Source organism: Pseudophryne corroboree, chromosome 7 (assembly GCF_028390025.1).
Source record: "Pseudophryne corroboree isolate aPseCor3 chromosome 7, aPseCor3.hap2, whole genome shotgun sequence".
NCBI classification, from domain to species: domain Eukaryota; kingdom Metazoa; phylum Chordata; class Amphibia; order Anura; family Myobatrachidae; genus Pseudophryne; species Pseudophryne corroboree.
Genome location: NC_086450.1, coordinates 407,089,364 through 407,104,694, shown reverse-complemented (window position 1 = coordinate 407,104,694; position 15,331 = coordinate 407,089,364). Strand labels below are relative to the sequence as shown.

The 15,331-nt window shown below is 48.2% G+C and overlaps 1 protein-coding gene across 3 annotated transcripts in view; it reads left to right on the top strand.

Moving 5' to 3' along the window:
* TELO2 (telomere maintenance 2) overlaps nt 1-15,331 on the top strand; it is a 105,218-nt gene that overhangs the window by 76,257 nt on the left and 13,630 nt on the right. For all 3 annotated transcript variants that reach the window (XM_063934669.1, XM_063934670.1, XM_063934668.1), the window contains 2 exons: nt 7,543-7,634; nt 8,465-8,564. In XM_063934669.1, coding sequence (XP_063790739.1) covers nt 7,543-7,634; nt 8,465-8,564 — 192 coding nt within the window. The remainder of the gene's footprint in view (nt 1-7,542; nt 7,635-8,464; nt 8,565-15,331) is intronic.

Genomic DNA, 15,331 nt, shown 5'->3' with positions numbered 1-15,331 from the left:
TCTCCCTCAGCACACTGGCGCCATTATTCCCTCACAGTTCCGCTGGAAGGAAGCTCCCTGACTCTCCCCTGCAGTCTACACTACAGAAAGGGTAAAAAAGAGAGGGGGGCACTAAATTTGGGCGCAGTTTAATACAATAAGCAGCTATAAAGGGTCATAATTCAGTTAGTCCCTGTATTATTATAGCGCTCTGGTGTGTGCTGGCATACTCTCTCTCTGTCTCCCCAAAGGGCTTTTGTGGGGTCCTGTCTCCTTTAAGAGCATTCCCTGTGTGTGTGTGTGTGCGGTGTGTCGGTACGGCTGTGTCGACATGTTTGATGAGGAGACTTATGTGGAGGCGGAGCAGATGCCTATAAATGTGATGTCACCCCCTGCGGGGCAGACACCTGAGTGGATGGATTTATGGAAGGAATTACGTGCAAGTGTCGACTCCTTACATAAAAAATTTGACGACATGCCAAATGCGGGACAGCCGGCTTCTCAGCTCGTGCCTGCCCAGACGATTCAAAGGCCGTCAGGGGCCCTGAAACGACCACTACCTCAGATGGCAGACACAGATGTCGACACGGATACTGATGCAAGTGTCGACGACGATGAGTCAAATTTAATGTCCACTAGGGCCATTTGTGGCATGATTGAGGCAATGAAAGAGGTGTTACACCTTGCTGATATAAACCTAGGTACCTCAAAAAAGGGTATTATGTTTGGGGAGAAAAAACTACCAATAGTTTTTCCCCCATCTGAGGAATTGAATGAGGTGTGTGAAGAAGCGTGGGCTTTCCCCGATAAAAAATTGGTGATTTAAAAAAAATTACTAATGGCGTTCCCTTTCTCGCCAGAGGATAGGTCACGTTGGGAAACTCCCCCTAGGGTGGATAAAGCGCTCACACGTTTGTCTAAAAAGGTGGCACTACCGTCTCCGGATACGGCCGCCCTAAAGGAACCTGCTGATAGAAAGCAGGAGGCTATCCTAAAATCTATATACACACACACTGGTGTTATACTGAGACCAGCTATTGCTTCAGCCTGGATGTGCAGTGCTGCTGCTGCTTGGTCAGATTCCCTGTCGGAAAATATTGACACCCTAGACTAGGGGTGGGCAACATGCGGCCCGCGGGCCGGATGTGGCCCGCGGACCGATCGTGCCTGGCCCGCTGTGCCCCACCAGAGTGCAATGACAAGCGGCCCGACAGGCCGCTTGTCATTGCACTGCTCTCAGACGCGGCGCCGCTGAGGAAATCCCGGTCACGTCACAGGGTCAGCTGACCGGGATTTCCTCTGTTACCATGCGCACGCTGGGCGGCACGGGGGGCGGGCACTGCAGTGAGCAGGAGCGGCGGCTGAGTCAGGAGAAGAAGCGGTGGCCAGCGAGCGGGAGCAGGAGAGGCCACATCAGCAGCGACTCCAGGCGGCAGCAGCAGCGCGGATCATCGGACAGTGGGGACCGTCTGCCACTGTGACAAACAGGTAAACCCCCTGTCCAGCCAGCCCCTGGATCAGCGCTTCAGCTGCCATATAGGTTTAGGGGTGGGGAGGCCGCGGAGTTAAAATCTGCAATATGGGTTTAGGGGAGGGGGGAAGGGACTGTCTGCCATAATATGTAAAAAAGTGGGACGCTGTCTGCCGTAATGTGTAAAAAGGGGGACGATGTCTGCCGTAAGGTGTAAAAAGGGGGACGATGTCTGCCGTAATGTGTAAAAACGGGGGCACTGTCTGCCGTAATGTGTAAAAAGGGGGACGATGTCTGCCGTAATGTTTAAAAAGGGGGACGATGTCTGCCGTAATGTGTAAAAAGGGGGACGTTGTCTGCCGTAATGTGTAAAAACGGGGGCACTGTCTGCTGTAATGTGTAATAAGGGGGACGATGTCTGCCGTAATGTGTAAAAAGGGGGACGATGTCTGCCGTAATGTGTAAAAAGGGAGACGATGTCTGCCGTAATGTGTAAAAAGGGGGACGTTGTCTGCCGTAATGTGTAAAAACGGGGGCACTGTCTGCCGTAATGTGTAAAAAGGGGGACGATGTCTGCCGTAATGTGTAAAAAAAAGGGCACACTGTCTGCCGTAATGTGTAAAAAGGGGACTCTTTTTGAGTATTTTGTGTGTGGCCCTCGAATATTCGCTGGAAGTGTTAAGCGGCCCCCCAGCTGATATAATTGCCCACCCCTGCCCTAGACAGAGACACTATATTGCTAACCATAGAGCATATAAAAGACTCAGTCTTATACATAAGAGATGCACAGAGGGAGATCTGCCGGCTGGCATCTAGAATAAGTGCTTTGTCCATTTCTGCTAGGAGAGGCTTATGGACTCAGCAGTGGACAGGAGATGCAGATTCTAAAAGGCACATGGAAGTTTTGCCTTATAAGGGTGAGGAGTTATTCGGGGACGGTCTCTCAGACCTTGTTTCCACAGCAACAGCTGGGAAGTCTGCATTTTTGCCCCATGTCCCCTCACAGCCTAAGAAAGCACCGTATTATCAAGTACAGTCCTTTCGACCCCAGAAAAATAGGCGGGGAAAAGGCGGGTCCTTTCTGTTGATAAAGCTAAATTATTTATCTTATATAACACCCTTTATGAGGTCTAAGAACACTGTACGCTATTCACGTATGGAGTACCGTAAGGGTACGCACGTTGCGTAACAATCGCTTAGCCGTAGTCGAGACGCTCAAGCGTCACGTTCGCTCACGGCCAAGAGATCACAGGCAGGCACGCTATTGGCTGCCGACTAACGTAATGATTCGCTATAGCGTAGCGGACGCTCGGGACCACGAGGAGATCACCAGCGGCGCAGACGCTCACAATGTTAAACCTTTATATCTAAACCATAAACAATGTAATATGCAGTAAAACCTTAGTGTAATGATAGAGTGTAGATGCAACCTTGTGTAACCTTATTAACTTAAAAGCTGTTCGAGCGTCACCGACGCTCTGAGAATACTTAACACTATAAGAAATACACAGATACCGTGCTTAGGGTCTAACGCCTTATATGAATGTTATTACTTGCAAAAAGAATAATACAATACAAGTCACACACTACAATATAACATAGACTAACTAACCAGATAACTACACAGGGAATACAATATAATACAATTACGTTTGCAGGAAAATTAAGAGAGAAAGGGGAGAAGAGAGAGAGAGAGAAATGGCCCACAACAACAAGAAATACAATATGATTGCGGAGAAAAACTTACGCACAAAGGGGAACGATCGCATGCGCCTCTGGACATCCAGCTCCCGATTATCAGCAATGAGAACCGTTGAAGAGTGAGAGCTGGATGTGATCGGCTTGTCTATGTATGCCCCACACACAATACAATTCAATGGTCCCTACAATCTCATTGTTCATTGGACACAGGAATTCCTCCTCGCATTATAACAAAAGGTCATAGGTTGATTCATACAGGTGGGCTGTGACGATTTCCAACTGCTCAGGTGGGTGGGAAACTAGGTTTCCCGCCGCATGGATAAGTAAGTGCAAATAATAGTAAATGGACATAAACTTCTTATGTCCATAACTATTCGCACGAGCGATTAATTCGCTTCAAACCAACACCGGAATATTGCTAATTAAATACTCTTCCGATGGATACTAAACACCACTGTATTACTCCTGTCTGACCCTTCGTATCAAACAAAGAGGGATTTCTCCGTACATGAACATTCTACATTAACCAAACTTTCAGATTCTATCAAAGGGACCATAATCTACAAAATACATTATATGGTGAAAATATGTAACGAAAGAGTCGCCCGCTAGACGCATACAATCTCTACCGTAAATGCGCATACCGTGCGCCTGCGGGTGCCCGCAACAGCGAGTATGCGCACGCACGGGAGAGCGCACGCATGCGCAGCAGGGACACATATGAGGTGCAAATATGGCAGTGTGCATCGTGATATTTTTCTGACTTTGACACTGTCTAGAGGCAGAGGAAGGGGGAAAAAGCTGCAACACACAGCAGGTTCCCAGGACCAAAAGTCCTCCCCCGCTTCTTCCAAATCCGCCGCATGACGGTGGGGCTCCACAGGCGGAGCCAGGTACGGTGGGGGGCCGCCTCAAGAATTTCAGCGATCAGTGGGCTCGCTCACGGGTGGATCCCTGGATCCTTCAAGTAGTATCTCAGGGGTACAAGCTGGAATTCGAGGCGCCTCCCCCCCGCCGTTTCCTCAAATCAGCCTTACCGACGACTCCATCGGGCAGGGGGGCTGTGCTAGAGGCCATTCACAAGCTGTATTCCCAGCAGGTGATAGTCAAGGTACCCCTACTTCAACAAGGCCGGGGCTACTATTCCACACTGTTTGTGGTACCGAACCCAGACGGTTCGGCGAGACCCATTTTAAATTTGAAATCCTTGAACACTTACATAACAAAATTCAAGTTCAAGATGGAATCGCTCAGGGCGGTTAATGCAAGCCTGGACGAGGGGGATTACATGGTATCCCTGGACATCAAGGATGCTTACCTGCATGTCCCTATTTACCTTCCTCACCAGGAGTACCTCAGATTTGTGGTACAGGATTGCCATTACCAATTCCAGACACTACCGTTTGGACTGTCCACGGCACCGAGGGTGTTTACCAAAGTAATGGCAGAAATGATGATACTCCTTCGAAAAAAGGGAGTTTTAATTATCCCGTACTTGGACGATCTCCTTTATAAAGGCGAGGTCCAGGGAGCAGTTACTGGTCGGAGTAGCACTATCTCGGGAAGTGCTACAACAGCATGGCTGGATTCTAAACATTCCAAAGTCACAACTGGTTCCTTCCACTCGCTTACTGTTCCTGGGGATGATTTTGGACACAGAACTGAAAAAGTGTTTCTCCCGCAGGAGAAAGCCAAGGAGCTGTCATCTCTAGTCAGAGACCTCCTAAAACCAAAACGGGTATCGGTGCATCACTGCACACGAGTCCTGGGAAAAATGGTGGCTTCATACGAAGCAATTCCATTCGGCAGGTTCCATGCGAGGACCTTCCAGTGGGACCTCTTGGACAAGTGGTCGGGATCGCATCTTCAGATGCATCAACTGATAACCCTGTCTCCAAGGACCAGGGTGTCTCTACTGTGGTGGCTGCAGAGTGCTCATCTTCTAGAGGGCCGCAGATTCGGCATACAGGACTGGGTCTTGGTGACCACGGATGCCAGCCTTCGAGGCTGGGGAGCAGTCACACAGGGAAGAAACTTCCAAGGACTATGGTCAAGTCAGGAGACTTCCCTACACATAAATATTCTGGAACTGAGGGCCATTTACAATGCCCTAAGTCAGGCAAGACCCCTGCTTCAAAACCAGCCGGTACTGATCCAGTCAGACAACATCACGGCAGTCGCCCATGTGAACCGACAGGGCGGCACAAGAAGCAGGATGGCAATGGCAGAAGCCACAAGGATTCTCCGATGGGCGGAAAATCACGTACTAGCACTGTCAGCAGTGTTCATTCCGGGAGTGGACAACTGGGAAGCAGACTTCCTCAGCAGACACGACCTACACCCGGGAGAGTGGGGACTTCATCCAGAAGTCTTCCTACTGTTGGTAAACCGTTGGGAAAGGCCACAGGTGGACATGATGGCGTCCCGCCTCAACAAAAAGCTAAAGAGATATTGCGCCAGGTCAAGGGACCCTCAGGCGATAGCTGTGGACGCTCTAGTGACACCGTGGGTGTACCAGTCGGGGTATGTGTTCCCTCCTCTGCCTCTCATACCAAAGGTACTGAGAATAATAAGAAGGCGAGGAGTAAGAACGATACTCGTGGTTCCGGATTGGCCAAGAAGGGCTTGGTACCCAGAACTTCAAGAAATGATATCAGAGGACCCATGGCCTCTACCGCTCAGACAGGATCTGCTGCAGCAGGGGCCCTGTCTGTTCCAAGACTTACCGCGGCTGCGTTTGACGGCATGGCGGTTGAATTCCGGATCCTAAAGGAAAAGGGCATTCCGGAGGAAGTCATTCCTACGCTGATAAAAGCCAGGAAAGAAGTAACCGCGAACCATTATCACCGTATTTGGCGAAAATATGTTGCGTGGTGTGAGGCCAGGAAGGCCCCAACAGAGGAATTTCAGCTGGGTCGCTTTCTACACTTCCTACAGTCGGGAGTGACTATGGGCCTAAAATTGGGTTCCATTAAGGTCCAGATTTCGTCCCTGTCGATTTTCTTCCAGAAAGAACTGGCTTCACTGCCTGAAGTTCAGACTTTTGTAAAGGGAGTGCTTCATATTCAGCCCCCTTTTGTGCCTCCCGTGGCACCTTGGGATCTCAATGTGGTGTTGAGTTTCCTAAAATCACATTGGTTTGAACCACATAAAACTGTGGATCTGAAATATCTCACGTGGAAAGTGGTCATGTTATTGGCCTTGGCTTCGGCCAGGCGTGTGTCAGAATGGGCGGCTTTGTCTTGTAAAAGCCCTTATCTGATTTTTCATATGGATAGGGCAGAATTGAGGACTCGTCCCCAGTTTCTCCCTAAGGTGGTATCTGCTTTTCACTTGAACCAACCTATTGTGGTGCCTGCGGCTACTAGGGACTTGGAGGATTCCCAGTTACTGGATGTAGTCAGGGCCTTGAAACTTTGTTTCCAGGACGGCTGGAGTCAGGAAGACTGACTCGCTTTTTGTCCTGTATGCACCCAACAAGATAGGTGCTCCTGCTTCTAAGCAGACTATTGCTCGCTGGATTTGTAGCACAATTCAGCTGGCGCATTCTGCGGCTGGATTGCCGCATCCTAAATCAGTGAAAGCCCATTCCACGAGGAAAGTGGGCTCATCTTGGGCGGCTGCCCGAGGGGTCTCGGCTTTACAACTTTGCCGAGCTGCAACTTGGTCAGGGGCAAACACGTTTGCTAAATTCTACAAATTTGATACCCTGGCTGAGGAGGACCTTGAGTTCTCTCATTCGGTGCTGCAGAGTCATCCGCACTCTCCCGCCCGTTTGGGAGCTTTGGTATAATCCCCATGGTCCTTACGGAGTCCCCAGCATCCACTAGGACGTCAGAGAAAATAAGATTTTACTCACCGGTAAATCTATTTCTCGTAGTCCGTAGTGGATGCTGGGCGCCCATCCCAAGTGCGGATTGTCTGCAATACTTGTATATAGTTATTGCCTAACTAAAGGGTTATTGTTGAGCCATCTGTTGAGAGGCTCAGTTATATTTCATACTGTTAACTGGGTATAGTATCACGAGTTATACGGTGTGATTGGTGTGGCTGGTATGAGTCTTACCCGGGATTCAAAATCCTTCCTTATTGTGTCAGCTCTTCCGGGCACAGTATCCTAACTGAGGTCTGGAGGAGGGGCATAGAGGGAGGAGCCAGTGCACACCAGATAGTACCAAATCTTTCTTATAGAGTGCCCAGTCTCCTGCGGAGCCCGTCTATTCCCCATGGTCCTTACGGAGTCCCCAGCATCCACTACGGACTACGAGAAATAGATTTACCGGTGAGTAAAATCTTATTTTAATTTCTCTGAAAATTTTAGCACCATATAATTAAACATGCAAATAAAATTTTTTCATTTTTATTTATTTATTTTGGATTGGTTTCTGTAGGGTCAGTCAAGCACCACCCCTGCCCCCTCCCCAAACCGGTTTCATGCTGTCGCTGGATACTTCTTTTTTCCACTTACCCAGAACTTTGACAGGTGAGTGCAGTTTATGTAGATCCGTATTCTGCTTTTATACCACGTTCTAGTTTTTGTTTTCTGCTTGATTTTGGGTCTAGTGCTGCTTAGTGATTATATGTATGCATCAGTAAGAGACCCACTGCTCTCGGCTAGCTATCGGTCAGCACGCACTTTCATTTTAGGATTTTCCCGCTAACATCGGAAGGATATTTAACCCCTAATTTCTGATGCTCTGGAATTACTAGTAGAATTGGGTAGCTATAGATGCCACTCCCACCTCCCCTACATATGTAAGCCCTACAGAGCCAGAGCTTGCACAGGCAGGAGGGAGTGCGCGTGGTGCAGAATCCACTGCACTCTCTCCTCCTGGTCAGTCTCCTGTGCTCAGAATAAGTCAGACTGGGGCACAGGGATGAGAGCTATGGGTGATGGCTCACCGGCCATCTGTTGCCCACCAGTGGCTTAGAACTCCCCAAATAACAAACGTTTCTCAGGAGAATGTGTGACTGAGATACTGGTTTAGCTCTGTCAAAACACAGCAATGTGGGATTTGCTTGTTCCAAAACAGAAATAGACTTGACCACTGGTGGATCTCCTTCACCACCTGCCCTACTCCACCGGGGATCAGACGCATATTCCGTGTCCCTCGCGCATAGCTGCATCCTTTCTGCCCACTACCCTCATTTAAAATAGGGATATAGAATGTTTGCAGATATGTCCATGTAGGATCATTTTATGTTGCTGTAGAGCGCTGTTGTGCCTCATTATGTAGCTGATGCCTGTACCATACAGTTTCTGTTTTTTCTTTTGATTCTTCAATAATTACACTTATTTCTTATTATTCCTAGGCCTGTCGTGACGTTTGACCTGCTGGGGGAAGACCGTCTGATCCTCGGAAGATTGGTGCATACGCTGGGCATCATGATGCACCTCTCATTGCACTCCATGGTAATGTATATATGTATGAGAAGCAAAAATGTACAATAATACAGGATTGACACACATATCATTCCTAAAAAAAACACACACACACATATATATATATATATATATAACATCCAAGAGTCCGGCTCTACGCAATAAATATAAATTGCACTGGGTGCCTGCACGGAAAGATAGCATACACAACGGAGGATGCGGCGCTCCAAGCGGCGGGTAAATCAGAGACGATACTGGATCAATTGAGAGACAACGTTTCAGTGCTGGTTACTCTAGTATTTTCATCAGGTCACAAAAAAACATAAAACACACTCACCTATTTAACAAGTGTCAATCCCCGTGCACCTGCGCTTCCGGAAATCGGATCACCCGCCCGACTCCATAGGCGCATACCCATGACGTGCATTTACCTGACGTCATCCCCCTGTGTCCGTAACCCTGGCAACCTACATAGAAACAATACAATGTATAATCAAACAGTATCATTAATGCATAATGATGACCCTACGTTACTTAAACCATAGGTACAAACCTCAACGCTACCATAAGTAACCACAGGTTATGTAAATATTCACTAAAACCACAAAGCGCTTACACGGAGTCAAAAACACTAATGCAATACAACTACTGGATTAGATAAAACTGCTCAAACCTAGCTGTTCATTAAGACCCTTAGGCTGTAGAGTACTCAAGCGGTGAATCCACCTAGTTTCAAGTTGAAGCAATATCTGCCCGCGGTCGCCACCACGCAATGTTGCCGGCACATGGTCGATCATCAGATATCGTAATGATACCAACGTATGTCGCGCCTGGCTGAAATGCCTAGCCACCGGCTGGTCACCGGAACCCTTACTAATCGCTGATTTTATTGCCGACCTATGAGCTGCCATACGCTCTTTGAACATTCGTTCCGTTTTCCCAATGTATGACAGCCCACAGGGGCACAGCAGTTGATAGACCACGTACCGGGAGCTACAAGTAAGGGTAAAGTTGATGTGCAAAGTGCGTCCCGTCAGCGGATGCTGGAATGTATTGCCAATAATATGATACTGACAGGTGGTACAAGTGCACCTAACACAACCCCTAGGTCTAATGTTGCTAAGCAAAGACACATTTCTGGTAATGTCTGGTTTAACCAGATAGTCCCTGAGGTTTTTCCGCCTAGTATAGCATAATAGTAGCCTAGTCTGACTCACATTTAATTCCGGGTCTGTTTGCACATGTGCCATAATATTTTAGAGATATTATTAATGCCAGGACTAGCCGGACTGAACTGTCCTACCCAAGGAATCACAGCAGACTGGACTTTACTCTTAGGTATACCATGTAACAACTGCGCTCGATCTACTGACACAGCCTTGTGTTTCACTTGCTCAAGCACATGTAGCGGGTATCCTCGTACCTGAAACCTCTCTCTCATCTCGTTCTTCTGGCACTCAGCTACATCCGAATCTGAAGTAATTTTCCTTATTCTAATTAATCGAGGATAAGGCAATCCCAATTTAAGGGGAGCTGGATGGAAACTGTCAAAATGTAGCAGGTTATTACGGTCTGTAGGTTTACTGAATAATGACGTCTGTACAGAACCATGGACTAAAGATATTTGTACGTCTTTTGGAAAGGTACTCAACAACGGTTGGAGCAAATTGTTAATGATCATAATGACTGTGAGCATCCAGTCAAACTTACTTATTCCATGAGCAAGGTGGCCATCAACTATTTGGACGAACAAATATCTTTAGTCCATGGTTCTGTACAGACGTCATTATTCAGTAAACCTACAGACCGTAATAACCTGCTACATTTTGACAGTTTCCATCCAGCTCACCTTAAATTGGGATTGCCTTATCCTCAATTAATTAGAATAAGGAGAATTACTTCAGATTCGGATGTAGCTGAGTGCCAGAAGAACGAGATGATAGAGAGGTTTCAGGTACGAGGATACCCGCTACATGTACTTGAGCAAGCGAAACACAAGGCTATGTCAGTAGATCGAGCGCAGTTGTTACATGGTATACCTAAGAGTAAAGTCCAGTCTGCTGTGATTCCTTGGGTAGAACAGTTCAGTCCGGCTAGTCCTGGCATTAATAATATCTCTAAAATATTATGGCACATTGTGCAAATAGACCCAGAATTAAATTTGAGTCAGACTAGGCTACTATCATGCTATACTAGGCGGAAAAACCTCAGGGACTATCTGGTTAAACCAGACATTACCAGAAATGTGTCTTTGCTTAGCAATATTAGACCTAGGGGTTGTGTTAGGTGCACTTGTACCACCTGTCAGTATCATATTATTGGCAATACATTCCAGCATCCGCTGACGGGACGCACTTTGCACATCAACTTTACCCTTACTTGTAGCTCCCGGTACGTGGTCTATCAACTGCTGTGCCCCTGTGGGCTGTCATACATTGGGAAAACGGAACGAATGTTCAAAGAGCGTATGGCAGCTCAAAGGTCGTCAATATAATCAGCGATTTCTAAGGGTTCCTGTGACCAGCCGGTGGCTAGGCATTTCAGCCAGGCGCGACATACGTTGGTATCATTACGATATCTGATGATCGACCATGTGCCGGCAACATTGCGTGGTGGCGACCGCGGGCAGATATTTCTTCAACTTGAAACTAGGTGGATTCACCGCTTGGGTACTCTACAGCCTAAGGGTCTTAATGAACAGCTAGGTTTGAGCAGTTTTATCTAATCCAGTAGTTGTATTGCATTAGTGTTTTTGACTCCGTGTAAGCGCTTTGTGGTTTTAGTGAATATTTACATAACCTGTGGTTACTTATGGTAGCGTTGAGGTTTGTACCTATGGTTTAAGTAACGTAGGGTCATCATTATGCATTAATGATACTGTTTGATTATACATTGTATTGTTTCTATGTAGGTTGCCAGGGTTCCGGACACAGGGGGATGACGTCAGGTAAATGCACGTCATGGGTATGCGCCTATGGAGTCGGGCGGGTGATCCGATTTCCGGAAGCGCAGGTGCACGGGGATTGACACTTGTTAAATAGGTGAGTGTGTTTTATGTTTTTTTTGTGACCTGATGAAAATACTAGAGTAACCAGCACTGAAACGTTGTCTCTCAATTGATCCAGTATCGTCTCTGATTTACCAGCCGCTTGGAGTGCCGCATCCTCCGTTGTGTGTGTGTGTGTATATGTCTCTGTCTGTCTGTCTATCTATCTCTCACGTTCTAGAGGATGCTGGGGTCCACATTAGTACCATGGGGTACAGACGGGTCCACTAGGAGCCACTGGCACTTTAAGAGTTTAATAGTGTGGGCTGGCTCCTCCCTTTATGCCCCTCCTACCAGACCCAGTTTAGAAAATGTGCCCGGAGGAGCCGGTCACAGCTAGGGGAGCTCCATAGGAGTTTTTCTAGTTTTATTATTTTTCTTAAAGTTAGGCACAGGAAGGCTGCTGGCAACAGCTTACCTACTTCGTGGGGAAATAGTGTCCAACCCTGAGAGGTTAATGGCCACTATCTTCGCTGACAGGACTCTGAGCTCCTGAGGGTGATGATCGTTAGCTGCCCGAGGCGACCGCTCACTCCCGCAGTATGCCGCCACCCCATAACACAGCCAGAAGATTCCGCTGGCGAGTGAGTCACCGGCGACCCGACAAGCGGGGAGCTGGTGTGAATGGCGGCAACAGGGTAGGAACGCAGTACTAACTATGCTCCGGAGAGCTCAGCGGTACTCAGTGCGGCGCTATGAGGGGAGTCCTGAGCCAGCGCAGAGACACCCTACACGGCTACCGCGGGTAAGTCACCTTTTCTTCCCTCAGCTGCTCCTTCTACGAAGAAACCCTTTTCTTCCTCGGCATCGCAGTCCTTTCGGACCGCTAAGACAAAAAAGTCCAAGCCTCCTACCACTTTCTTTAGAGGTGGTCGGTCAAAATCCAAGAAGCCTGGTATCCCTGGATATCAAGCATGCGTACCTCCACATCCCGATTTGGCCGCCGCATCAGGCTTATCTCAGATTTGCACTGTTAGACAGTCACTATCAGTTTCAGACACTACCATTCGGGCTCCCACAGCACCGAGGGTGTTCAACAAGGTGATGGCAGAGATGATGTTCTCCTCCGCAGACAGTGAGTGAACATAATTCCATATCTGGACGATCTGCTGATAAAGGCATCGTCCAGGGAGAGGTTGTTGCAGTCCATTGCTCTCACGACTCGTCTGCTCAGGGAACATGGTTAGATCCTGAACCTTCCAAAGTCACATTTGGAACCGACGAGGAGATTGTCTTTCCTGGGGATGATCCTCGACACGGAAATGCAGAGCGTGTTTCTACCGGTGGAGAAAGCGTTGGTGATACAATCGATAGTCCGGGATGTCTTGAAGCCTGCCCGGGTATCTGTTCATCAGTGCATTCGCCTTCTGGGAAAGATGTTGCCTCCTACGAGGCTCTATAGTACGGCAGATTTCAAGCTCTATCCTTCCAACTGGACTTCCTAGACAAGTGGTCGGGTTCTCATCTACATATGCACCAGAGGATACGTCTGTCGCCGAAAGCAAGGATTTCACTCCGCTGGTGGCTGCAAATGCCTCACCTTCTGGAGGGCCGCAGGTTCGGGATTCAGGACTGGATCCTTCTAACCACGGATGCAAGTCTGAGGGGAAGGCGCAGTCACTCAAGGGGAAACATTCCAAGGAAGGTGGTCAAGTCTGGAATCCAGTCTTTCAATAAACATTCTGGAGCTAAGAGCAGTGTACAACGGTCTTCTCCAAGCGGCATATCTTCTGCGAGATCGGGCCATTCAAGTGCAGTCAGACATTGTAACGACGGTGGCCTGCATAAACCGACAGGGCGGAACGATGAGCAGAGCTGCAATGTCGGAGGTAACAAGAATCATCCTTTGGGCAGAAAAGCACGCGTTGGCGCTGTCAGCAATTTTCATTCTGTGAGTGAACAACTGGGAAGAAGACTTCCACAGCGGACTCGGCCTCCATCCGGAGGTGTTCATGGAGGTGACAAATCTTTAGGGTGTACCTCAAATAGACATGATGGCCTCCCATCTCAACAAGAAGCTTCGGAGGTATTGTTCCAGGTCAAGAGTCCCGCAAGCAGTGGCTGTGGATGCCCTGGTGACTACGTGGGTGTTCCAGTCGGTGTACGTGTTCCCTCCACTTCCACTCATTCCAAGGATCCTAAAGCTCAAAAGGAGAACAAGAGTTCAGGCAATCCTCATCGCTCCGGATTGGCCAAGAAGGGCTTGGTTTGCGGACCTTCTGGGTCTACTGCTGGAAGACCCGAGGCCTCTCCCTCTTCGGGAGGACCTGTTGCAACAGGGGCCGTTCGCCTATCAAGATTTACCGCGGCTACGTTTGACGACATGGAGGTTGAATGCCAGATACTAGTTCGGTAGGGCATTTCGAACAAGGTTATTTCTACCCTGATACAGGCTAGGAAAGGAGTAACGTCTAAACATTTACCATCGCATTTGGAAAAAGTATGTATCTTGGTGTGAATCCAAGAAGTTTCCTACGGTGGAGTTTCAACTGGGACGATTTCTCTTCTTCCTACAAGCAGGTGTGGATATGGGCCCGAGGTTGGGATCCGTAAAGGTCCAGATTTCGGCCCTATCCATTTTCTTCCAGAAACAACTGACTTCCCTCCCTGAGGGTCAGACTTTCTTGAAAGGGGTTCTGCACATTCTGCCTCCCTTTGTGCCACCTATGGCACCCTGGGAACTTAACGTGGTGTTACAGTTCTTCCAATCGGATTGGTTCGAGCCTGTACCGGAAGTTGAGGTTCCGTTTCTCACGTGGAAGGCTGTCACGTTGTTGGACTTAGCTTCTGCTAGACGTGTGTCGGAGTTGGAGGCTTTTTCTTCTAAGAGCCCCTACTTGATCTTCCATGAAGATGGAGCTGAGCTCCGGACACGTCAGCAGCTTCTTCCTAAGGTTGTGTCAGCTTTTCATATCAATCAACCTATTGTGGTGCCAGTTGCTACTGACTCCTCAATTACTTCAAAGTCCTTGGATGTTGTAAGGGCTCTGAAAATCTATGTGAAGAGAATTGCTCGTCACAGAAAATCAGACTCTCTGTTTGTCCTGTATGATCCCAAGAAAATTGTGTGTCCTGCTTCTAAGCAGACGATCTCTCGCTAGATCAGGTTCACTATCCAGCATGCGTATTCTACGGCAGGATTGCAGTGTCCAAAATCTGTTAAAGCCCACTCTACTCGTAAGGTGGGTTCTTCCTGGGCGGCTGCCCGGGGTGTCTCGGCTTTGCCGAGCGGCTACTTGGTCAGGGTCGAACACGTTTGCTAAGTTCTACAAGTTCGATACTTTGGCCTCTGAGGACCTAAAGTTTGGTCAATCAGTTCTGCAGGAACTGCATCTGAGGAATTAAATGAAGTGTGTGATGAAGCGTGGGTTTCTCCCGATAAAAAAATGATAATTCCTAAAAAGTTATTGGCATCATACCCCTTCCCGCCAGAGGATAGGGCACGTTGGGAAACACCTCCTAGGGTGGATAAAGCGCTCACACGCTTGTCTAAACAGGTGGCACTACCGCCTCCTGATACGGCCGCCCTTAAGGAACCTGCTGACAGAAAGCAGGAGAATATCCTAAAATGTATATACACTCACACGGGTGTTATACTGCGACCAGCAATCGCCTCAGCCTGGATGTGCAGTGCTGGGGTGGCTTGGTCGGATTCCCTGACTGAAAATATTGATACCCTGGATAGGGACAGTATATTACTGACTATAGAGCATTTAAAAGATGCATTTTTATATATGCGTGATGCACAGAG